The sequence below is a fragment of the Hakea prostrata genome, chromosome 1 (genome assembly GCF_041222555.1).
Source record: "Hakea prostrata isolate BN-2017 chromosome 1, UWA_Hpros_2, whole genome shotgun sequence".
Classification (NCBI taxonomy): domain Eukaryota; kingdom Viridiplantae; phylum Streptophyta; class Magnoliopsida; order Proteales; family Proteaceae; genus Hakea; species Hakea prostrata.
Window position 1 is genome coordinate 16,054,362 of NC_142600.1, and position 24,711 is coordinate 16,079,072.

At 37.3% G+C, this 24,711-nt stretch overlaps 1 protein-coding gene and 3 pseudogenes across 1 annotated transcript; all 4 read right to left on the bottom strand.

Moving 5' to 3' along the window:
• Nucleotides 1-1,065: 1,065 nt before the first annotated feature.
• On the bottom strand, nt 1,066-4,439 carry LOC149027850 (uncharacterized protein At2g39795, mitochondrial-like). Its single transcript, XM_089166480.1, has 3 exons — nt 3,993-4,439; nt 1,670-2,013; nt 1,066-1,562 (listed from the first exon to the last, which is right to left on the bottom strand). The coding sequence occupies exons 1-3, from the start codon at nt 4,260-4,262 to the stop codon at nt 1,403-1,405; spliced, it is 774 nt and encodes a 257-aa protein (XP_089022606.1). The 5' UTR covers nt 4,263-4,439; the 3' UTR covers nt 1,066-1,402.
• A 2,745-nt stretch (nt 4,440-7,184) lies between these two features.
• On the bottom strand, nt 7,185-8,942 carry LOC149027851 (cytochrome P450 94A1 pseudogene; annotated as a pseudogene).
• A 3,464-nt stretch (nt 8,943-12,406) lies between these two features.
• LOC149027852 (cytochrome P450 94A1 pseudogene) lies at nt 12,407-15,303 on the bottom strand (annotated as a pseudogene).
• Nucleotides 15,304-17,319: 2,016 nt separating this feature from the next.
• Nucleotides 17,320-19,035, bottom strand: LOC149027853 (cytochrome P450 94A1 pseudogene; annotated as a pseudogene).
• Nucleotides 19,036-24,711: the final 5,676 nt, after the last annotated feature.

A 24,711-nucleotide genomic window follows, 5' to 3' on the forward strand; every position in this document is an offset into this window, starting at 1 on the left:
CGGCTGTAACCAATACAACAACAATTAAGTACCAACACCCACATAAGGGGGAACACACCACAAATGCGAGAATTTACACACAAGGGTGGACACAAAACACACCATAAAAGGCAGACTCAAAACGCGCCACAAGGGCGGACACAAAAACACATAAGGGTGGAAACAAAAACACATAAGGGTGGAACCGTGGTTGTCGCGTAGGGAGCAGCAATATTGCGGAGAAGGTCTGGCCTGCCATCCATCATTGTCGTAGAGGTGTACCTGTAAAGCCTGCCGCATAAGAACTTGGACTCCAGATCTAGATTGTTCTGAGGTATGCACCAAATCTTCTTGCAACCAGAATTTTTTTTTTTGAAGAAAAAAAAAAAGAAAGAGAAAAGAGAAGTGGGAGCAAACAAATGGAACCAAAATAGGGAGAGACGGAGAACGAAGGCAGGAATGATGAAGACAGAGATGGAGATGGGTGAGGAGCAGAAGCCGGAGATAGGAAAGATGGAGACGAGAGAGACGGAGACGGGAGAGACAAGAGAGGAGAGTTTGGAAACAGATCTGGTTTTCAAACCAGAGAAGGAGACGATAAAACAAGAGGAGAAGACAAAAAAAGAAAATCCGATATGAAGTTCATCTTCGAGGAGAGGGAAGGGAAGAAGGTGGGAAGAGGAGGAGAGGAGGAGAAGAGAGAGAAACGGAGGCAGAGAGACTGCAAAAGCTGAGTCTCTTCACCTCAAACGGCGCATTGTTGGGGACCGTTCAGCGTGGGCGGGAGACCTACATTCCACACTTAAAGCATCCAACTTTTTTCTGGCATCATCGAGAGTTAGTTTATGGGAAAACGGAAATTTCCATTTCCTCTCTCTCCCCCTCCTTCAGCTCCTTTAAATGAAAAGTTCAGATATAAAATTTACTCGATACCGATACTTTAAACCTTATTCATCAGTCATCTTATGCCTTCCATATCAGGGTGGCATCAGAAATTAACGAGTCTTTTACCCAGGAAAAAAAGAAAAAATTAATTATTTGCCTTTTAGATTTAAAATATGGAAAGACTTTTAAATCAATAGCGATCAAACTGATTTGAGTAATTCCACTGTAAATTAAAATTTTGTCCCTATTCTTTCAATTCGTCAAAATGAGGCAAGTAAGCAATGTGCTAGAGATTCAAGTTACAATTTTTGGGAAAAAACAACTCGCTCCCAAATTAATTTGGGTTACAATCCCGCAAACCAAAGCTTGTGCAATGAGTAGAACTTATGAGTAAAGCCGTAAAGGGCTGGAATAGTGATTCTGATCATGAAAGTTCAAACAGCTTAAAGTGATAGCGCTGTTAACTCAACTTGATTGTACAAAATTAAAAGCGTCCAACAGTTCAATTCCGCACTGTAACTCAAAACTTCATAGAGCTTTACTTCTCAATGAACTTCTTTAAGTTCTTTAACCACATCAAATACTCTCTGCTATCCTTGTTGATCATATACTCATGCAAGAAGTTGGTAGTGCTAGGTTTGATCCCTCTGATCTCCAAATACTTGTGGAATGCCTTTTGCAGGTTCTCATCCAAATCCCTAGGTACAAGGAGGAATAAAAACTTAAAATGAATAATTGTGGAGATATATAACCAGCCGTAATCAACCGAATGCTACTTTTAAAAATAATTCAGCATAAAACTTACACGAAATCTGGTCCCTCATAAGCAAGCTGATCTTCAGAAGCTTCTGGATCCTTAACAGACAAGCTGTCGATTGTAATCTCATCCGGGAAAGCAACGCACCCAAACTCCAAACAGAGATTATTTCCTTTGGAAACACTTATTTCCAATGGGATGCTTGATTGGTTACTCATGTCACTCTCATCATTGTCATTGTCATTCTCATTGCCAACATCGCCAGTAACAAGATCAGGCATGTGAACTTCAACTTTGATGATTTCACCCTGGTATTCTCTCTTCAGCGATATGGTTCGCTGGCCTGGGTTGTCTTGGATTTCAAAAGGGAACCCGTCTGGCTTCTCTTCAACCTGTAGGGAAGGAGGAAGACCAATTTTACAAAAAGCCTTTCTTCCAAGTAAAACTAACAAGAATACTTCACGGTTATGCATAAAAGGTTGCTGAGCAATCTCAGTATGCCAACATTGATCTAACAGTGAGTATGATGCTGACCAGGAATAACACTAATGCCCCAATTGTCTTGCAATGTCCTGAATCTCCACTCCTAGAAAGCAGACTATACTCAAAACTGATATATCTCATATGCATATTTAACCAACAGCCAGAAATTTATGAAGGCACATAGGACTGATGACAACATGAGAGTATAGGAAAAATAAATACAACCAGAAAGTGAAAGCACTAAAGCACGCTAGTATTCACCTGGTTTACTCGCAATATTAAATATAGCACCACAATCAAACAAAACACGCTGTATAGGCTACATCTTTTTATACATAATGCATCATGTCTCCACTAAGGAGTTTTCAACTGCAAATAAAAGAGGACCATGACACTCAATATCAAATTGTGTGCTAAACAGCGCCACCCATGTAGCAAGTACAAAAATGGTGAGAGTAATCAACACACAAGTGAGACCCACATATGACCATACTACTTTTGGCATCCAGCACCTCTATATAAATAGCAGGAGAAAGCGTAGAGAGGGATAAGAAAAGACAGGGACTATTCATTCGGGTGTATAGGCCCTTTACGTTAGTAAAAATAGTTTTCTTCATTGTTTTCACACGTAGGCTAACAGCTGAAACACATCAAAGCATCCTTTTGTCTTTGCAATTTAATTCACATCTTATTTCTCATGCCAATAAGAACCATATTAAGAAAGAGATTCTTGTATTCAATGCGATAAATCACCAAAATAGCTGGGTTTGTGTTCTGGTAGAACCAGAATAGATGAATTTACAAGAGCAAAATACTCTGATATGACGTGAAAAATACAATAGGAAATTACATCACCTTTCTTGTCTTGAGGCTGCTACCTAAATATGAATAACAGTCCATAAAGAGATCACATAATTCCCTCATACTTCACCTGGTTCGCTCACGATATAACCACAAGTACAGGTTAAGGCTGTGCAAAGGAAAAGAGTCCTTCCCTTAGATAACGAGTTCAGAGTAGGACAACAGCTACATGACATATGACATATGACATATGATGGTTGACCTCCTTATTCAATCCAATGACATATTCTGCATGGCATCACCATGGGTGGTTGGCTTGGAATTGAGGCACACAAAACACAGACAATGGAAATGCTGAGGCCCTAAAATATTTGTCAACACAAAATAAAAAAAGAAGCCAATCCATTCTAGGATTCTTAACTTTCACGGGCAAAGGGGTGTCAAAATACGGTACCCTGTGGTTCAGCCATTACAGAATGTGAAAAACATGGAAAAAGAGTGATGACTGATACTGCAAACTAATTTCATGTAGCGTAAATTTGGTTGGAGTAGGCTGACTATTACTCTGCAGCCTAAAATAAATTCCATGAAATGAAATGAGATAGACTTGGAATAAGTTTGTGGTGGTATATTAATCCGTTCCCAGCCTAAAATACAATTTCTTTCTTGACGCAATGACTAATCAAGCTATTACAGTGATATTCTAAAGTGAAAATTCAAGTGCATTACTAAAGCATTGTACAACTATCAGGATCCAACTCGGGGCTTTGAGCGAAATTGACGACTAGATAACAACCTAAGATGTAGAAACTCCACCATTTAATTCGGCTCTCTCTTCTATTTGTGCCTATGTCAATCTGACTTCATAACCTAAAAGAAATTTGGCCTGGATCCGCATATATTTCAAAAAAAAACCAACAATAGGGAACTTCACAATGGTGCAAAATGGGAAATCGCGATATAGTAGACTTGAAGACACAAGAAGCAAACGAATGTCGATCAAGAATTAACAACCCAAATGAAATGAAATGAAATTAAACGAAGACCAATCGAGAAGAAGGAAAAGCCATAAAGAGTAATTGCTAACCCGATCGTGATCGTCGGATTCTATGGCACATTTAATCTCCGATTCGATTGTTCGAAGTAGACTCTCATCGAAACTGGCCTTTTTAGCTACCGAAGAGAAATTACAGAATGTCGGAAGAAATGTCCTCCGACAGAGCTCCTGGGAGACAGCACTGTTCTTCAAGGAAGTGAATAGGCTAGCATGTGTTCTCTGAGTACTACCGACAAGGGCACGAACTGCAAGAGGCGCAGCTGATGAAGCAGCTCTCCTGATGATAGTAGAGAACACCATCTGATTGATTAACCACAGAAATGAGCTTCGCTTTCAGTATCTAGCTCCTCCTCCAACAACAAATGCCAAATGGTCTCTCTTCCTTTTAGGGTTTTAGGGGGTTTAAGGCTTTAAATGTTCCCTGCTAGGGTTTTAGAAACTCGAAAATTGTCAGAAAAGGAATTCTTCAACCAAAGAAAAAACTAAAGGTTTGGTAAATATCACTTACGAAGCATTTATGGGATTTTTATTTGCGACAGTCGTGAATGGCCAAGATTTCACCAGGTTTTACAAAGAAAATCCAACGATTGTGATTAAAACTGAAGGGTATAAATGTAATTATAATTATTTTTGTTTACTTTCAAACGTTTTCTGCTTTAGAAATTTACAAAATCTTTAACATCCTTCATGCTGAGCTTAAAGCAATTGCTATTGGCCTACTGAAAGCTCGCAATTTGGGGCACAACAAAGTCCAAATACGATCCGATTCTGAGTTAGCTATTAAGATGATACAGAAGATTTATCGGGTTCCATGGTATGTAGTAGATCTTGTGCAACAAATTCATGAGCTGACCGGGGATTTCGTTGCATGTTCTTTTGAATATATTGTGCGTGAAGTGAACTCTTGTGCGGACTTCCTGGCTGGATTCTCGCAATCCACCCAATAATTCCACCTTCACCCCCTTTATCTCCCTGAAGCTCTTTCCTGTCTTATTAGGAATGATGCTAATGAGAAAAAATTCTATCGTCTGTAAACCCTTTATTTTTTAAATTTTTAATATAAAGCTATCTTTCTCCAAAAAAAAAAATTTACAAAATCGACGGACTCCTTTCGCAACTCTCCGGGACTCTTACACCTTACTGTCCTTACCTCTGTTCAAAGAAATCAAATGCCCTAGTGAAGTAATCCGCAGTTGGGCTTTAAAATTTCTTGACCAGGACATATATCTAAGGAGGGTGAGAATCGTGTCCAGTCATGCTGCCGATTCAAACCTTATTTTCTTGGATGCAAAGATCGCCGCTGTGGGTAAGAACCCACACGAGCTAATGAGGTAAGACACTACAAAATTGTTTTGAATATGATCTATGCGGCTTTGTGAGGAGATGAATCTGAGAAATAAAGGGTTTTGAAATTGAAAGTGAACTTGGACCACAAGCCACTACTCTTATGGTAATTCCATTCTAAATTTCCTTTGCAAGTTAATTTTTTTTTTTTTTTTTTTTTTTTTTTTGGTCAAAGTGAGAATCATATTTTCATTCATGAACTCCAAGGAAAGACACATCAAATAAAAACAAGAAATACAATAGATAGATGCATGAAAACACAAGGTTCGATCCGAACCATAGAGAGGAAATTGACCAAATGTCGTACATGCAATAGACAAGGTCATCTAGACTAAGGAATGGGTCATGCCCAATAAATCCTTAGAAAAAGAGTTGTAACAACCACAGTTAGGCACAAGTGATACGACAATCATATTCACCAACACAAACGCCCCATTGGGCGACACCCCATTGGGCGACACGCCCACAAGGGCGAAAATATGACATGCCACAAGGGCGGAAAGAGCAGTACCAAGAGACACTTGCAGCAACAAATCTTCCAAATCCACGGGAGGCACTTCCAACTCCAGCCTAAAACCTTTAGAACTGCAGGATGAACGACCAAAACTCACATTTGCCTTTTTTTTTTTCTCCTTTCCGATAACCGGAAGCTTTCACCAGTAAAGAAAAACAGAGAACAGAGAGAAACAAAGAGAAATAGAAAGGGGGCAAGAAGAAAACGAAAACAAAAAACCGGTGAAGATGAGAAGGCAGATGAGAAGGGGGCAATGGATTAAAACCAGAAAAGAAGAAAACAAAACCGAGAAATAGAGAAGATGAGAAGGTGAGGAGGAAGGAATAGGAGAAACAAAGACTGAGAAACAGGAGACGGAGGAGATGGAAACCGGGAAGAGAGAATAAAGGTGGAGAAAGAAAGAAAGCAAAAGAAAAAACCAGAAAAGAAGAGAGGGTGAGGAAGAAGAAGTAGAAGAGGTGGAGAGACACCTCAAGGCACGGTGGCGGCGATCGGTCTCAAAGCGGAGAAAATAGGGTTTCCGGGCTTTTGTTCGAGTGTCTTCTTCGTTTTATTTGATGTTTCTTTTATAATCACTTCCCATCATTTTGCATCATGAATGGAATGACTTTTAATATGTAGTAGGATGGTTAGAACCTGCTTCTCAGTGGAGAGGTCATGGGTTCAACTCCTCGGCATATGTAATATCCATATCCCCATATATAAAAAGCGCCTTTGTACAAAAAAAAAAAATAAAAATTAGGTCGAATGATGTAATAATTATGACATAATAGAAAAAATCTATTTTACTAAAGTAAAATTGATAGAAAAATATAAAAATGCAAATACAAAATAATTAAAACGTTTTATAACAAACAAACTTATTCTTTTGACAAAAAGTCACAACATATTCTCTAGAACTACGCAGATAAAAGGAAGTAGTACAAGCCAATGCAGATAGAAAAGATAAAACAATGTGAAAAAAATACAAGACTGTCAAAAAGAAGCAAAAAGTGAAAAAATAAATATGATTATGATATGATGAAGGATAACACAACCAATCATAGTGAGTCCAAAATAGAAGATACCAACCAAAAAAACTATAGTAGATAAGAATTGATTAAGGTTAGAGTGATATAAAGTTATAAAGCACAAGTTCAAAATGTTGATTAGGATCGAAAAGAAGAAAACAAAATGTCATGTTAGCCTAAATGGAGAACCATATTCATAAATAAATTAAAAAATTAGTTTTGCTACTGAAAGTATATTGTAAAGAAGATGTAACAGAAAACATCATATATGTTTTATTACAAACATACTGACTTTACTATAAATGATCACCTATTACACCAAAGATAATACATAGGTATAAAATTGAAACCCAAAAAGTGGCTAACTAAAAATTTTATTGACTGACATGTCCATCTTGAACAACACCATTCAATGTCATTGAGATGTTTTTCAGGTGGAGGTGACTTCAAGAAAGAAAACACTAATAAGAAAGACATACACATCTCCACTACTGCCTCCTCAACTCGATTTTCACAGGAAAACCTCCTTTCATTTTGGTAGTCAAGTGAGCAAAGTAAACTGCCTCAAAACCATTCTCTGCAGGCAGCACCCGATATTGCTTCACAACTCCGGCCACCACCCTCTTCATCTGCAAAAATGCCATTTCCTTCCCTAAACAAACCCTTGGCCCTGCTTGGAAGATTGGATATGTGAATGAATCCCTTCCAACAAACTTCAACTTTCCTGTAACCTCCTCCTTCTCCAACCACCTCTCTGGGCGAAACTCAGCCCAATCTTTGCCCCACAGCGACTCCATCCTTCCCATTGCATATGGATGATATACCACTTGCATTCCTTTCTTCACTACGGACCCATCTGGCAACACATCGTCGCTCATTGCTTGCTTGCCGTCAGAAGGCACTGGTGGGTAAAGCCTCATGGTCTCGCATAGAGCAGCATGCGTGTAAACCATATCCTTCACCTCATTGAAATGATCAAGCCCTTCTGGTTTCTCCTTCAGTATCTCCTTCAATATCTCATTTTCTACATGAGGATTCTTGGAAATTAACCAAAAAAACCATGTCAATGCTGCCGATGTAGTATCACGACCAGCTAAGATAAAGCTAATCACCATGTCTGTCACGAAATTTTCTTCTGAATGCCCGGAATTCAAGATTCTTGAGAGAAGATCCTCTGTCTCTATTGAAGACTTCTCTTCCAACTCTCGTTTCTTTTCTCTTACAATACTAGCTGCAAATTCACGAACTTTTGAGGCTGCTATTCGCAGTTTTTTCTCTGAACCAATATCAAGTGCCTTTTTCGCTTTCCACACCCATTTGAAGATTGAACCAAGTCGTCCACTGCTTAGTAGTGTAGCTTCTTCAAATGCAATTGCAAACTCAGTATCTGGTTGTGGGAATGATTGAGAAAGATACTTAGGGTCGAAACCAAAAGCAATCTTGCATATGTTATCAAAAGTAAATCTTTGAAGGATGTCTTGTAGATCAAGAGTGGATTTTTGAGCTGCAGTAGTGTAGAGGAGAGGAAGAAGACGGTCAGAGAGCTCATCTTCCACCACTGTGTCAATGAAATTGCGGAGGGATTTGGTGTTGAATGCATGACTTGAGATTTGTCTCTGAAACTTCCAGCTTTCACCATCAATGTTGAAGATGCCAGAACCAAGAAAACTAGAGAGGCTCTCTTGAGAGAAACTGCCTTTTGGGTAGAGGGAGAATTGGGACTTAAGGATGTGCTGGACGTTAAGGGGATTAGTTGTTATGAGTTCACGACGGCCAAGAGAACGTTGAAGGATAATGGTTCCAGTCTCACTGTTTTGAAGAAGCTCAGTCACCCATTGATGTAAACGACCTTTGTTGGCAGGTTTGGTCAGAGCGGAGTCTATTACATGGCATGATACGGGTGGCTTTGTTGCAGGTGACGAAGATACGTTCTTGGTTGCATAAGTGAAGCAAGATTTGAACAAGAAGAACAATGGAAGAATGAAAACAAGAAGGTAAGGCAAAACCTCAGGGAGCAACATGATGGATTCAATGGTGGGTTTGATAAGAAAACAAAGTCTTAAACTCTATGCTTTCCTCTTTATCTGAACTTCTGTGTTGTGGTCTTGTGAATTTATATATAGGAAATTAGCAGGCCCTTTAAATAGTTTGATTTGTTTTTGATAGACTTCTGCATATTGTGTAGAAGATCTAAGCTCGTACATGAACCCACGGGATGAATTAGGTATGGATTAAAGTAACGGCACTTCCAGAAACAAGATGGATTTAATTACAAAATAAATATATGATTGAAGCTTCCTTTCACTCCTAATGTTCACATGCTGGAATGAAAAAAGGGATCCAATTTTGAATGAATCACTTAGCAGAGTTGCAGCGAATCTTTCTAGATACTTCCACAGACATTTTCACAAACACATCATGGCCATCGTCATTAAGATTCAGGCTTCCAGCACAGCCGCCATATGAATCTTCCTATTACTTTATTAGGTGATAGATGAGCATTTGCAATTAGTGAGTCAAATCATACCCATAAATCAAATGCACCACTAATAGCTTTATTAAAGTCAAATTGACTATTTTTTAGTAAAGTTGTGACCAATTAAGGTTGCTTCTCATGACGAGACAATGATAGAGATGCTCCAAGTATCGATGTAGTCTTGAAGCACGCAAGCTGATCTAGATGAATCTCAAATCCAAAAACAAATAAATAAATAAATTTGTTATACACAAGTTGGCCCGGATAAACCTCAAATTTAAAATAATAATAATAATAAATAAATTTTATTATAATAGATTTTTTTCAAACTTTAACTTTGTCTTTGAAAAAATTTGTTTTTCTAGATTGTTAGTATTTTAAGAAGATGGCTTTGATGAATCCATGGGAAATAGTAATGGATTAAGGTAATGGTACTTCTAGAAAAAAGATGGCTTTGATTATAAAATAAATGTATGATAGAAACTTCCTTTCACTCTTAATATTCACATGTTGAAATGCTTCAAATCCAATTTTAAATGATCAACCTTGAAGGGTTGCAGCAATGGAATCTTTGTAAAGCGAGAGTTTTCTAGATACTTTCATTAGCTTTTCGGAAACACAGCACCGCCGCCTATGAACTTTCCATTTTTTTAATTTTTGGGGGCCCGAGGAGGTTGTTAGTGCATACGAACTTTCTTACAACTTTATTAGGTGATGATAGGCATTTTGTAATTATTGAGTCAAACCATGCCCATAAGTCACAATTTTTTTCCTTTTCTTTTTCTATCAACAACAACAAAAGTCTACCAAAAAAAAAAAACAACAACAAAAGAGAAAAAAAAAAATTGTGACTAACTAGTAAAGTCACGGTTAATCCTCAAGATAAGATTAGATTTTTATTGGTAGCTGCTACTCGTTACTACCAATGGTGTCAATCGCGCTATGTAATAAAAATATGATTGAACGGTTGAGGATCAAATGGTAGGGTTTACTTGTAAATATTATTTTTTATTTTTACATTTTAAGGGATTTTAAGTTTACTAATTTACAAAATCCCCCTTGCGATGTAATCATTTAATTTGGGATACTCATGGATCTTGTATTTTGCGGTTGTTGCATGGTTAATCCCTATACAAGAAACATCTTTTCATTATAAATTAGTTAATCAATACAACAGCGCCTAGCTCCATTTCTTTCATCGGTTTTACAAGTTTACCTCAAAATGGTAGTCTAAGCAAAAGGTTAAGTCAATAATCAACAAGTTACGTGGGAAACAGACGGGGGGGGAGGAACAGCCCCAACCACAAAGGAAGGGCCACGGGGCGAAAGGGCTTCCAGCAAGGAGGCAACTTAGACCCCAGGGTATGGAGTATAGTGATGAGACTAAGTAATGAATATCTTAGTCAATGGCCTACACAATGGGGTTGAATCTCACCACAGAAGAAGGCGACAAAAGGAAACCGGGATATCGCTAAAAGTAATCAGATTATAAAGACGTGGGAGCTGGTGAAAAAAGGACCCGTTCTTTCAACCGGCTGGATTGACTCCAAACCCATGGAGGAGGCGGGAGCATTCAACCAGGGTTGGATGACGTTTTGAGAAACTGTGGAGGCCAACACGGGGTCCAACCCACCCGGATATCAGCTTATAACCACACAAAGGAACAAAGGTTGCATCCCTCTTACCCAATTTGCTGAATTCTTCGATGAGATCCATTCTGTGGTTCACATTTATCGGTCCCAAAGAGGGAGAAACCAACAGGAGGGGTAGTAGTACTGGAGTGTGTTTCCTTTTCCAAAGATCTCACATAAGCATAGATCTTCTTGGAAAGTAAGTTGGATGATGTTGTTGCTAGACATTCATTACAAGTTCTCCTAGAAAATCTAATGCTGTTTGACTCAAATCTCGCCATGTTCCTTCCTCAGCATCACTGAGTTTTAGATGCGAAGGTGATTTCTTTTCATCATCCTCTTGTGTTGTACATTACTTTATATGCATTCTTCACTAGAACCCCGGCACTGGTTTTATGGGGACAGGGTGTGAGGGGTTATCGTGTGGTTACTATTCAACCAACCCTTTCACTTTTCTCTTTGTGGGCGGGTCCCTCCCCCTGAGGGCCCCTTGGACACCTTGATTTTGAGCACTGGCTCGTCTAGGAGGAGACATGGAGCCTTTGGCAAGAAAAAGATGGAAAAAGATTCGTTAAGTGCTTGGATTTATGTGGTTTGAAGGGGCATGTTTTGGGGTTGATTGGCACCAACCTACAGGGTTCCTTTTGATGCATGAGTGGGAACAACTTGTTGGGAGGGATGTTGTGCATTATTTTGTGAGTCTGAAAATTTGAAAATAAAGACTAAGGCATAACGGAAACGGGGGTTGAGAGAGATTTGGAACAAAATTTTCTCTCACTATTCTCCCCACCGGGAACTAGGCTCTGGTTTTTCCCTGTAGCCCTATGGGTTTTTGTTCTAAAAATGGGGTTAGCCTCTTGCTGCTTGTGTTTGTTTCGTTTTGTTTTTAGTTTGGCTTCTCTCTTACGCTTTTACTTTTGAATTTCAATAGATTTTATTTTGTTATGAAAAGAAGAAAAAAACAATTTAAGATTTGCTGATCTTGCTCTTGGAAACCAGGGTAAATCAACACTGATGTGGTACAATCACACCTCTTCCACCCAATAACGGTACGGGGGGGCAAATGGGGGTGGTTGAATGGATGAGGTGAGGAGGGAGACGAGCACCCGAAACAAGAGAGAGAAAGGTAAAGAAGAAGTGGTCAAGAGTTGAAATAACGAAATCGATCGGAATAAAGAGATGATCTAACGGTCAACAGTAGGAACTGGACCGTGTCAGAACCGGAGTGGATAAAAATCCCCCAAACTAGTGCATCTTCATTAGGAAACAATGCCAACTTAATGTTTAAGATTGCATTGGCCTCCTCTTGAGAGAACCATCTAATGAGGGTAATTTGGGGTTTAAAAATATTTAAAGGTAAAAATAGAACTTAACAGAATTTTAAAAAAAAAATGAGGTGTTTGATAACTTTAAAAGCTAAGAGAGGAGGTAATTAATATTATTCAACTAAGAGGGGATCCAACTGCCATTTGATCAACTAAGAGGGGAGGTAAGTGATATTTACACTTTTTCTTAATAAGATGTAAAAGAAAGATCTGAATGTTTCATTACAAACACAGAAACTTCATTATAAATCACTTCCAACACTCTACCCAAAAGAATACTTAGGCATACATTTGAAACATCAAAAACGACTAAGAATTTTATTAATGATTTTGTCCATCTTAACCAACATCATCCAATGTAATTGGGATGTTTTTCCAAGTGGAGATAGCTTCAAGAAGGAAAACACACATAACAAGTAATAAAAAAGACATACACATCTCCACTAGTGCCTCCTCTCCTCGATTTTCACAGGAAAACCTCCTTTCATTTTGGTAGTCAAGTGAGGTAAACGCCTCAAACTCGTGCTGGAGCAGTAGCTTCAACCGGCCACCCTTATCTGCAAAATGCATTTCCTTCCCTAAAAACCGGCCCTGCTTGGAAGATTGGATATGTGAATGAATCCCTTCAACAAACTTCAACTTTCCGTAACCTCCTCCTTCTCCAACCACTCTTGGGGAAACTCAGCCCAATCTTGCACAACGACTCCATCCTTCCCATTGCATATGGATGATATACCACTTGCATTCCTTTTTCACACCGACCCATCTGGCAACACATCGTCGGGTGCCGTCAGAAGGCACTGGTGGGTAAAGCCCTGGTCTGCATAGAGCAGCTGCGTGTAAACCATATCCTCACCTCATTGAAATGATCAGCCCTTCTGGTTTCTCCTTCAGTATCTCCTTCAGTATCTCATTTTCTACATGAGGATTCTTGGAAATTAACCAAAAAAAGTCAAGCTGGATGTAGTATCGCACCAGCTAAGATAAAGCTAATCACCATGTCTGTCACGAAATTTTCTTCTGAATGGGAATTCAAGATTCTTGAGAGAAGATCCTCTGTCTCTATTGAAGACTTCTCTTCCAACCTCGTTTCTTTTCTCTTACAATACTAGCTGCAAACACGAACTTTTGAGGCTGCTATTCGCAATTTTTTCTCCGAACCAATATCAGTGCCTTTTTCGCTTTCACACCCATTTGAAGATTGAACCAAGTCGTCCACTGCTTAGCAGTGTAGCTTCTTCAAATGCAATTGCAAACTCAGTATCTGGTTGTGGGAATGATTGAGAAAGATACTTAGGGTCGAAACCAAAAGCAATCTTGCATATGTTATCAAAAGTAAATCTTTGAAGGATGTCTTGTAGATCAAGAGTGGATTTTTGAGCTGCAGTAGTGTAGAAGAGAGGAAGAAGACGGTCAGAGAGCTCATCTTCCACCACTGTGTCAATGAAATTGCGGAGGGATTTGGTGTTGAATGCATGACTTGAGATTTGTCTCTGAAACTTCCAGCTTTCACCATCAATGTTGAAGATGCCAGAACCAAGAAAACTAGAGAGGCTCTCGTGAGAGAAACTGCCTTTGGGTAGAGGGAGAATTGGGACTTAAGGATGTGCTGGACGTTAAGGGGATTAGTTGTTATGAGTTCACGACGGCCAAGAGAACGTTGAAGGATAATGGTTCCAGTCTCACGTTTTGAAGAAGCTAGTCACAGATGAAAGACCTAGGTTTGGTCAGAGGAGTCTATTACAGGATGATAGTTTTTTGAGGTGACAAATACGTTCTTGGTTATAAGTGAAGCAAGATTTAACAAAACACAATGGAAGAATGAAAACAAGAAGGTAAGGCAAACTAAGCAACATGATGGATTAAATGGTGGGTTTGATAAGAAAACAAAGTCTTTAACTCTATGCTTTCCTTTTATCGATCTTCTGTGTTGTGGTCTTGTGAATTTATAGGAAAGAGGCCTTTAAATAGTTTGATTTGTTTTTGATAGACTTCCATATGTGTAGAAGATCTAAGCTTAATGAACCAGGGACGAATTAGGTATGGATTAAAGTAACGGCACTTCCAGAAACAAGATGGATTTAATTACAAAATAAATATATGATTGAAGCTTCCTTTCACTCCTAATGTTCACATGCTGGAATGAATACAAGGGATCCAATTTTGAATGAATCACTTAGCAGAGTTGCAGCGAATCTTTCTAGATACTTCCACAGACATTTTCACAAACACATCATGGCATGTCATAAATTCAGGCTTAGACAGCCGCCATATGAATCTTCCTATTACTTTATTATCCTATTACTTTATTAGGTGATAGATGGGCATTTTGCAATTAGCGAGTCAATCATACCCATAAATCATAATGGACCACTAATAGCTTTATTAAAGTCAAATTGACTATTTTTAGTAAAGTTGTGACAAAGGGCTCCATACAGACAATGTTAGAGATGCTTTAAGTATCTTATTATAGGATGTAGTCGTGAAGCACACAAGCTAATCTAGATGAACCTCAAATCCAAAAGCAAATAAATAAATAAATAAATCTGTTATACACAAGTTGGCCCCGAAAAACCTCAAATCCAAAATAATAATAATAATAAATAAATCTGTTAGACACAAGTTGGCCCCGAAAAACCTCAAATCCAAAATAGTTAATAATAATAAATAAATCTTATTATAATATTTCTTTTCAAACTTTAACTTTGTCTTTGAAAAATTTTGTTTTCTAGATTGTTAGTATTTTTTATTTAATTTTTTAAACTCTTTAAAATAATTTCTATTTCATCAAAAGAAAGAAGATGGCTTTGATGAACCCATGGGGATTAGTAATGGATTAAGGTAATGGTACTTCTAGAAAAGAGGTGGCTTTGATTATAAAATAAATGTATGATAGAAACTTCCTTTCACTCTTAATATTCACATGTTGAAATGCTTCAAATCCAATTTTAAATGATCCACCATGAAGGGTTGCAGCAATGGAATCTTTGTAAAGCGAGAGTTTTTTAGATACTTTCATTAGCTTTCGCAAACACACCCATCGCCATATGAACTTTCCAATTTTAATTTTATTTTGGGCCGAGGAGGTTGTTAGTGCATAGAACTTTCTTACAACTTTATTAGGTGATGATAGGCATTTGGTAATTATTGAGTCAAACCATGACCACAAGTCACAATTTTTTTCTTTTTCTCTTTCTATCAACAACAACAAAAGAAGAAAAAAAATTGTGATTAACTAGTGAAGTCACGGTTACTCCTCAAGATAAGATTAGATTTTTATTTGCAGCTGCTACTCGTTATTGCCAATGGTGTCAATCACGCTACGTAATAAAAATATGATCGAACGGTTGAGGATCAAATGGCAGGGTTTACTCGTAAATATTATTTTTTATTTTTACATTTTAAGGGGTTTAAAGTTTACTAATTTACAAAATCCCCTTATTAAATGAATGCGATGTAATCATTTAATTTGGGATACTCATGGATCTTGTATTTTGCGGTTGTTGCATGGTTAATCCTATAACAAGAAACATCTTTTCATTATAAATTATTTAATCAGTACAACAACACCTAGCTCCATTTCTTTCATCGGTTTTACAAGTTTACCTTAAGATGGTAGTCTAAGAACAGGTTACGTTAAAATGGTAGTCTAAGAACAATTAATAATCAGATTAAAGATCAATAATCAAACTAAATGGTACTTTTTTGTAAATAATAGATTTATCGAGTGGAGGAACAAAGTTCCACCAACCAAAAGTGAAGAATCTGGAAAGAAAAGGTCTTCCTGGCTAAGAGATCAGCTATTACATTAGACCTCTTAGGATATAGGCAAAGATACAGTGAATAAAGTTATCAATTAAGTAATGAATATATCTTAGATCAATAGCTCCACTACCAATGAGGGTTGAATCTCACCATCAAGATACCTGATTAGCTGCTTAAAGTCAGATTCAATAAGAATCGACTCATAACGTACCACTTGCAAGCGCCTCCAATAATTCTGCTCTAAAAGCAATAATTTCTCCTTCTTCAACCGAATTATAATGTCCTCGATGAAGAGAATTTCTTGGATCTGAATAATAATGGACACCTTCCTTTGTTATTTCAACTCATGATGCATTGGTATTGACTTTCACAAAACCCAATGGAGGAGGTTTCCAAGTCAGCAGAACTGTTTCTTCACATTCAACCCCCAAGTCTGAAGTTGGATTGACTTGTTTTTGAATGTCCAAAGATAGGAATAGACGCCTTTCAACTACGTGTCCAACCCTATCACCAATGATTCGATCATTCCTAGCTTTCTAAACCACATACTACAAAAACAAAGGCTTTATAATTGCATCCCTCTACAATTCAATCTTTTAGATCGAGATCCATTCTTGTAGAGTTCTACATTTATCTTCCGAGATTCTCCAAGAGAGGGAAGACCCAAACCATACACTCCTTGCAAACGGACAGTGTAGTAGTACATGGGGTGTTGTTTCCTCTTCCAAACCGCATTCTCCATATAATGCATCTACCCCGATCTTGTTGGAAAGTAAGTTGGATCGATGTTGTTACTAGACATTCATTACAAGCTCTTCATAGAAAATTTCTGATTTTTTGCCATGTTTTGCACTTCCAAATCTCTTGCCAATGTTCCTTTCTCAAGTCATCCCAACTATGAGTTTTAGATGTAGAAGGTGATTTCTTTTCATCATCCTCTTGATGTTGTACTAGTACTTTATATGCATTCTTCACTAAGAAACTTCCATCTCTACTGGAGCCCCAAACTAGTGCATCTTCATTAGGAAACAATGCAAACTTAATGTTTAAGATTGCATTGAGAACCATCTAATGATTTATGTATTGTTTCAAGTTCTTGACTGTTGATCTATCAAGTCTGCCACAGTTGAAATCCCACATTCATCATGCTTTATTTTGAAATCCTTAAAGTATAGGAATCCAAGGGTCTTTCTAAACATCAATATGGTCTCCCATATCAATTTTTCAAATCAGCCCTTTTTTGAGTACTTAGGCATATATTTGAAATATAGAAAACGACTAAGAATTTTATTAATGATCTTGTCCATCTAAACCAACATCATCCAATGTAATTGGGATGTTTTTTCACGTGGAGATAACTTCAAGAAGGAAAACACACATAACAAGTAATAAAAAAAGACACACACATCTCCACTACTGCCTCCTCTCCTCGATTTTCACAGGAAAACCTCCTTTCATTTTGGTAGTCAAGTGAGCAAAGTAAACTGCCTCAAAACCATTCTCTGCAGGCAGCACCCGATATTGCTTCACAACTCCGGCCACCACCCTCTTCATCTGCAAAAATGCCATTTCCTTCCCTAAACAAACCCTTGGCCCTGCTTGGAAGATTGGATATGTGAATGAATCCCTTCCAGCAAACTTCAACTTTCCTGTAACCTCCTCCTTCTCCAACCACCTCTCTGGGGAAACTCAGCCCAATCTTGCACAGCGACTCCATCCTTCCCATTGCATATGGATGATATACCACTTGCATTCCTTTCTTCACTACGACCCATCTGGCAAACATCGTCGCTCATTGCTTGCTTGCCGTCAGAAGGCACTGGTGGGTAAAGCCTCATGGTCTCGCAGAGAGCAGCATGGTGTAAACCATATCCTTCACCTCATTGAAATGATCAAGCCCTTCTGGTTTCTCCTTAGTATCTCCTTCAGTATCTCATTTTCTACATGAGGATTCTTGAAATTAACCAAAAAAACATGTCAATGCTGCCGATGTAGTATCGCGACCAGCTAAGATAAAGCTAATCACCATGTCTGTCACGAAATTCTTCTAATGGAATTCAAGATTTTGAGAGAAGATCCTCTGTCTCTATTGAAGACTTTCTTCCAACCTCGTTTCTTTTCTTACAATACTAGCTGCAAATTCAAAAACTTTTGAGGCTGCTATTCGCAATTTTTTCTCCGAACCAATATCAAGTGCCTTTTTCGCTTTCCACACCCATTTGAAGATTGAACCAAGTCGTCCACTGCTTAATTAGTAGTGTAGCTTCTTCAAATGCAATTGCAAACTCAGTATCTGGTTGTGGGAATGATTGAGAAAGATACTTAGGGTCGAAACCAAAAGCAATCTTGCATATGTTATCAAAAGTAAATCTTTGAAGGATGTCTTGTAGATCAAGAGTGGATTTTTGAGCTGCAGTAGTGTAGAAGAGAGGAAGAAGACGGTCAGAGAGCTCATCTTCCACCACTGTGTCAATGAAATTGCGGAGGGATTTGGTGTTGAATGCATGACTTGAGATTTGTCTCTGAAACTTCCAGCTTTCACCATCAATGTTGAAGATGCCAGAACCAAGAAAACTAGAGAGGCTCTCTTGAGAGAAATTGCCTTTTGGGTAGAGGGAGAATTGGGACTTAAGGATGTGCTGGACGTTAAGGGGATTAGTTGTTATGAGTTCACGACGGCCAAGAGAACGTTGAAGGATAATGGTTCCAGTCTCACTGTTTTGAAGAAGCTCAGTCACCCATTGATGTAAACGACCTTTGTTGGCAGGTTTGGTCAGAGCGGAGTCTATTACATGGCATGATACTGTTGCAGGTGACGAAGATACGTTCTTGGTTGCAGAAGTGAAGCAAGATTTGAACAAGAAGAACAATGGAAGAATGAAAACAAGAAGGTAAGGCAAAACCTCAGGGAGCAGCATGATGGATCAATGGTGGGTTTGATAAGAAAACAAAGTCTTAAACTGTATGCTTTCCTCTTTATCTGATCTTCTGTGTTGTGGTCTTGTGAATTTATATATAGGAAAAGCAGGCCCTTTAAATAGTTTGATTTGTTTTTGATAGACTTCTTCACCTTAGCTAGAAGTTCAATTCTAAACAGGTACATGAACCCACGGGATGAACTTGGTATGGATTCCAGAAACAAGATGGCTTTAATTACAAAATAAATATATTATAGAAGCTTCCTTTCACTCCTATTGTCCACATGCTGGAATGAATAGAATTTTTAATGACCCACCTTAGCGGGATTGCAGCGAGGGAATCTTTATAAAGCGAATAGTTTCTAGATACTTCCAAATACATTTTCACAAACACATCATGGCAATCGTCATTAAGGATCTCAACACAGCCGACATATGAATCTTAATTCCTTTTACTTGATTAGGTGATGGATGAGCATTTTGCAATTAGTGAGTCAAATCATACCCAAAATGGACCACAAATAGCTTTGTTAAAGTCAAATTGACTATTTTTAACAAAATTGTGACCAATTAAGGTTGCTTCTCATGTCGAGACAATGCTAGAGATGCTCTAAGTATCTTATACTAGTATTTCTTTATCTTTAACTTTTTGAAAAAATATTATTTTTCTTGACACACCATCGTTGAACAAAGAGGTTGTTTTTAATTTTTATTTATTTTTTCTCAATCTTTAAATTTTAAATTTATAAAATTTCAAAATTATGGAGTCATGATTCATAAAATTAACTGTTTGGCTAACTTGAATTTTTTGAAAGAAATCTGTATATTCATCTTGAAAAAATATCTATAGAGTCATAGTTCAAATGTTCTATAGTAAAGGTGATCAAATACCCATAAATCTACAAATTCACATTTTTAGTGTAAAAAGATGAATCTCTAGATTTCATGAATCCATGAATTCACACAATCAAACATGTATAAATTTTCCATTTGTGAATCTGAAGATTTGAAATCTCTAGATTCATACAACTAAATAGACCCTAAGATAACTTATATTTCATCAAAATAAAAGAAAACAGTTAGACCTACTCATTTATATATTTATTTATTTATTATCTAGTCATTTTGTCCATTGATTTAGGGTGAGTTAGGGTCATAAAAGTCAAATTTGAATCCCTAATCATACATGTCACGATTTAGTCTAATTTGGATTGATCTGAATAAGTTTAACGTTTTTGAGTGGTTTTTTAACACAACAGGAAGTAACCTATTATTTCTCTAACTTTTTGCTGCAACAACTCTCTTTTTAAGTTTCTTTTGTGAAAAAAACTATCAATAATTGTGTGAATTTTCAACACAATAGGACCTTTGAATAACCTATTATTTCTCTAACTTTTTGCTCCCACAGCTGTCTATTAAGTTTCTTTTGTTAAAGACACCATCAATAATTGAAGCTTCCATAGGAGTATAATTTTTTGTTCCATTAACTCTCTAAAAGAACCAACGGGGTTGGTTCAAGTGGTAAGCAGCTTGGTCCGCTTAAGCAAGGTTTTTGAAACCTTGTAGATACAAAAAATCCCCGCTGGAAGACTCACCCACCACAACCAGGTGTGCAATCCGGGTCGAACACCGGATTAGTCAAGGCAAAGCCTTGAAAACCGGGGTTGGCAAACCAAAAAAAAAAAAACTCTCTTAAAGTTTCTTTTGTGAAAGAAATTATCAATAATTGAAGCTTCCATTGGAGTTCAACTAATTCCATTGATGATTAATCGGAGTTTATTTTAGTTTCTTTTTTAGTTGGGGAATTTTCACGACCCCCTCAGGTTTGGTCTATATCATACTTGTGAACATATGACATGCCTCGGATTTTGGATGTGGTGACTGTTGCATAAATACTTTTATCGTGAGAAGTACATAGTAGTTATATTAGCATTCATGTAATGAATGCCATCCGATCATTCAGATTCAATCCATAAATTTTTTCTTCTTTTTTTTGATAAGAAGATCAATCAATCTTTTTTATTTATTTATTGTTCAAAAGATCACTCAATCTAGATAAGTCTAGGTACTGGTAGAGTTGGGATGCTAATTCTATATTGAGAAACATCTTTTTCTCATTACAAACAATTTAATCGTTACAACAAAGCAACTTGCTTTGTTTCTTTCATTGGTTGTACTGATCTACCCCAAATTAGTAGTCTAAGAACAATTAATGATCTAACAATAAGAATTAATTTTTCTGATAAAAAAAAATAATAAGAATTAATTTTCCCAAACATTCAATTTATTTAAAAATATAGTGGATTAGATGGATTCACCTAATACAATCTAAAGGATTTCTTAATAAGATGTAACGAAAAAGATCTTAAATTTCTCATTAGAAACATATAAACTTTATTATATATGATTATTTAGACCATGGATAATCTATAGGTATAATTGTAGCATAGAAAACGACTTGTTAGGTTTTTTATTAAAATCTATATTATCTTTATATTAAGTTTCAAAAATAGTTTTTGTATTTCTTTTATTTAATTGTTTTGTTTGTGTGTGGGACCCTTGAGGTAAGGGTGGTAATGAGACACCATGAGGTAAGGGTGGTAATGAGGCACCATGAGTAAAGGAGGCCCTTCATGACCTTGGTTATGAGGCTCTTCATGACATTGGTCATGGGTCTTAAAGGTCTTGATCATGGTGATGAGGTGGGCTACTGAATGGTGGAATTACTCAAATTATAACTCTTGACCTTCATTCTCATTTCAACTCATGACTATTCATGGCCAACCATGAGTGGGGGTTAAGGTCTTGAATGAGTTAAAGCCTATCATCCAAAGAAGTGAATATGAGAGTTACTCCCCAAGTAGTGGGGAGGTTAGGTCAAGGGGTTATTTACATAGTGAAGAAGGGACAAACCAGAGACACCTCTCCCGGAGGATGTGTGGTTTGGGCCATATAAACCCAACCCTTCCTTGCAATGTGTGCAAAAGAGACACCCTCACTCACATTATTTGTTTTACAAAGTTCATTATTCGAGTTGTCTAAGGTTGTCCTCTAGCTTGGCTCCTTGAAGGGACAGAAGAACTACCCCTTCTAGTTGGAGGTTGCTTTATTTTGGAGGTGGTGGTTGAAGAACCTGGAGTAGGATGCATCAATTACCTTAAAGGCAGCACTCAAGGTGTGACTCAACCTCATCGATCGGTGATTCGTCCGGTTGCAACTACAAGCTCTTCGGATTTACTAAAGATCTTCATCTCTCAATTGTATTGCAATTTCCTTTTTGTATGTTTGAAGAATTTGTAATACAATTACCCCAACACGACTCAATGTTTTATTGGCATTCCATTTAATTGGGACGTTTTTCCATTTGGAGCTAACTTCAAAAGGAAAACACACATAACAAGTTAAAAAAAAAGACATACACATCTCCACTATTGCCTCCTCTCCTCAATTTTCATAGAAAACCTCCTTTCATTTTGGTAGTCAAGTGAGCAAAGTAAACTGCCTCAAAACCATCCTCGGTTGGAAGAACTCGATATTGCTTCATAACTTTGGCTATCATCCTTTTCATCTGTAAAAATGTCATTTCCTTCCCTAAACAAACCCTTGGCTCTGCTTGGAAGATTGGATATGTGTATGAATCACTTTCAATAAACCTCCATTTCTTCGTAACCTCTTCATTCTTCAACCACCTCTCTGGCGAAACTATGAAATCCCTTGGATTTCTAACCTAATAGTCTATGATTTAAGGACTGCGAACTCGGGCCTCGAATCGGCAACAACTATGGACCATTCGAGTCGAGCCCGAAGGTTCGAAAAAGGACCAAATGATCGTGGATGAACCTAGTGATGATTTGATAACTCTCATGGAGTTTAAAAGAAGAGAGAAGATTAATCACGATGGTGTTAAAAGACGATTTTGGCAAGTCCTTAGATTGACGATGAAGAATAAGATTGACGCAAATAAGGTATCACATCGAAGATCGTCAAAAGAACTTTCCAACAAACAAAAAATCACTGAATTCGGGGTCCGTTTGGGGGTCCAACCACATAAGTGCATGACCCATATTCTTCGTTGATCCTACTAGAACCCCCACCCTACCCTGCTGGAAACCACCCTTTTAAAAAAAAAAATGTCAGAATGCTCTCTTTCTTGAGGACTCTCGATCGTCTAGACAAAATCCTCATTGTTCTTTATCTGCTTGTCTATTATCTTTATTATCACTGCGATCATAAAAAGAGCAAAAAGCAAATAGTTGAGTTTTTTAAATTGAAACCGGAAAAAAAAATCAAATATTTAATTTATCCACTTGGGTTTGACCTCTTGCCATCTCCCACTGAACAGAGAACTTGAATGATGAAGGAAGCAATAGCTAATTTAATAGATAATGTTCGATTCTTCTAATAGGAACAAACAAAAGCAAGAGAATTTAATTATTAACAGCAATAACTATTAAAAGAAAAAGAAAGAATCTTGAAAAAGAATGGACTTTCACTTTTAAAAATATCAAAATGGGATTGGGTTCAATTTGCGAATGCTTACTCGCTCATTCTTGAAACCATAATTGAGTAAAAAATCAAAGTAGATGCACGGGAAGAAATTAAACAATTAAGGGTAAGAAAGCTATACTAGTTTTACTTTTCAATCTTGAAAGGAATTTATTGTAAGTGAAAAGAAGCCAAGTTTTCATTCTTCACTTAAGCAAGACAGCAAGGTCAATGAAGAAGATGGGTGACTTCTCCCTCTTAAAGTTTGATAAAAACTTATTATTGAAAGGGTATTTTAGTCATATCTTATTTATTAAACAACGTAAAGCATATTTTGGATCCTTCTAGACTTAAAATTTGAAAACATTAAATGGTGGATAACAATTATTCTAGTTGAGACCCAGATATACATAATATATTGCATTAAAGGATCCCAACATTAGTTTAGAGTCTATTAAAATGGCTCACACATATAAAAAACTCAAATATTTAAGAATAAAAGTAAAACTTAAGTAGGCATAAGATGTATTTTCAAGCTAAAAAAATGAGATAAATAATATAATCAAACTAAGAGAGGTTCAAGCATCATTTGGTCAATTAAAAGGGAGAGGTAAATGATATTTAGTTATTTACCCATAATTAAATTTAAACTATTAACTGATATGGAAATCATACAAGAAAGAAGTTAAAATCAAATCCGAACTGAACAAAACTGACCGATATCGGATGCTCCGATAAAAGATATTATGTTCATTTTTAAAAGCACCCCAGGATTTGGTTCGAATCCAAATCCAACTTCCACTTCTTGGGACCCAACAGAATCCGAATTGAATACCCATATTCGGAACCAGCGGTAGTTGGGTTATCGGTGTGGATACTGGATCCTCCATAACAACTCACATGAAAAAATCTAATATGACCATTGATGGTGGTGGTCTAGTGGTTCCAAGCTCACTCCCAAGTGGTTTGGTAAACTTTATATCCCATGTTTGAATCTTCTCTACTCATCTGTTTCTTGCATTAGATGGTTGTGTGCTCTTTGGCTTGGACATAAGTGCTACCGGCTTTTGTGGACTATACTAGGCCACCGGTGATGCTCTGCTGACGAGGCCAGCGAGTGCACATGGCTAATGTTTACATAAGTCGCACTTGATAAAAAGTCCGAGGGGCGCTAGGTCACTGTTACTATATCCCTCTTTTAAAATAAAAAAAAATAATAAAAAAAAAAATTCAAAAATCCGATATGCGTGAAGCAGGAAAAAAAGAAGCCAATATGCGATT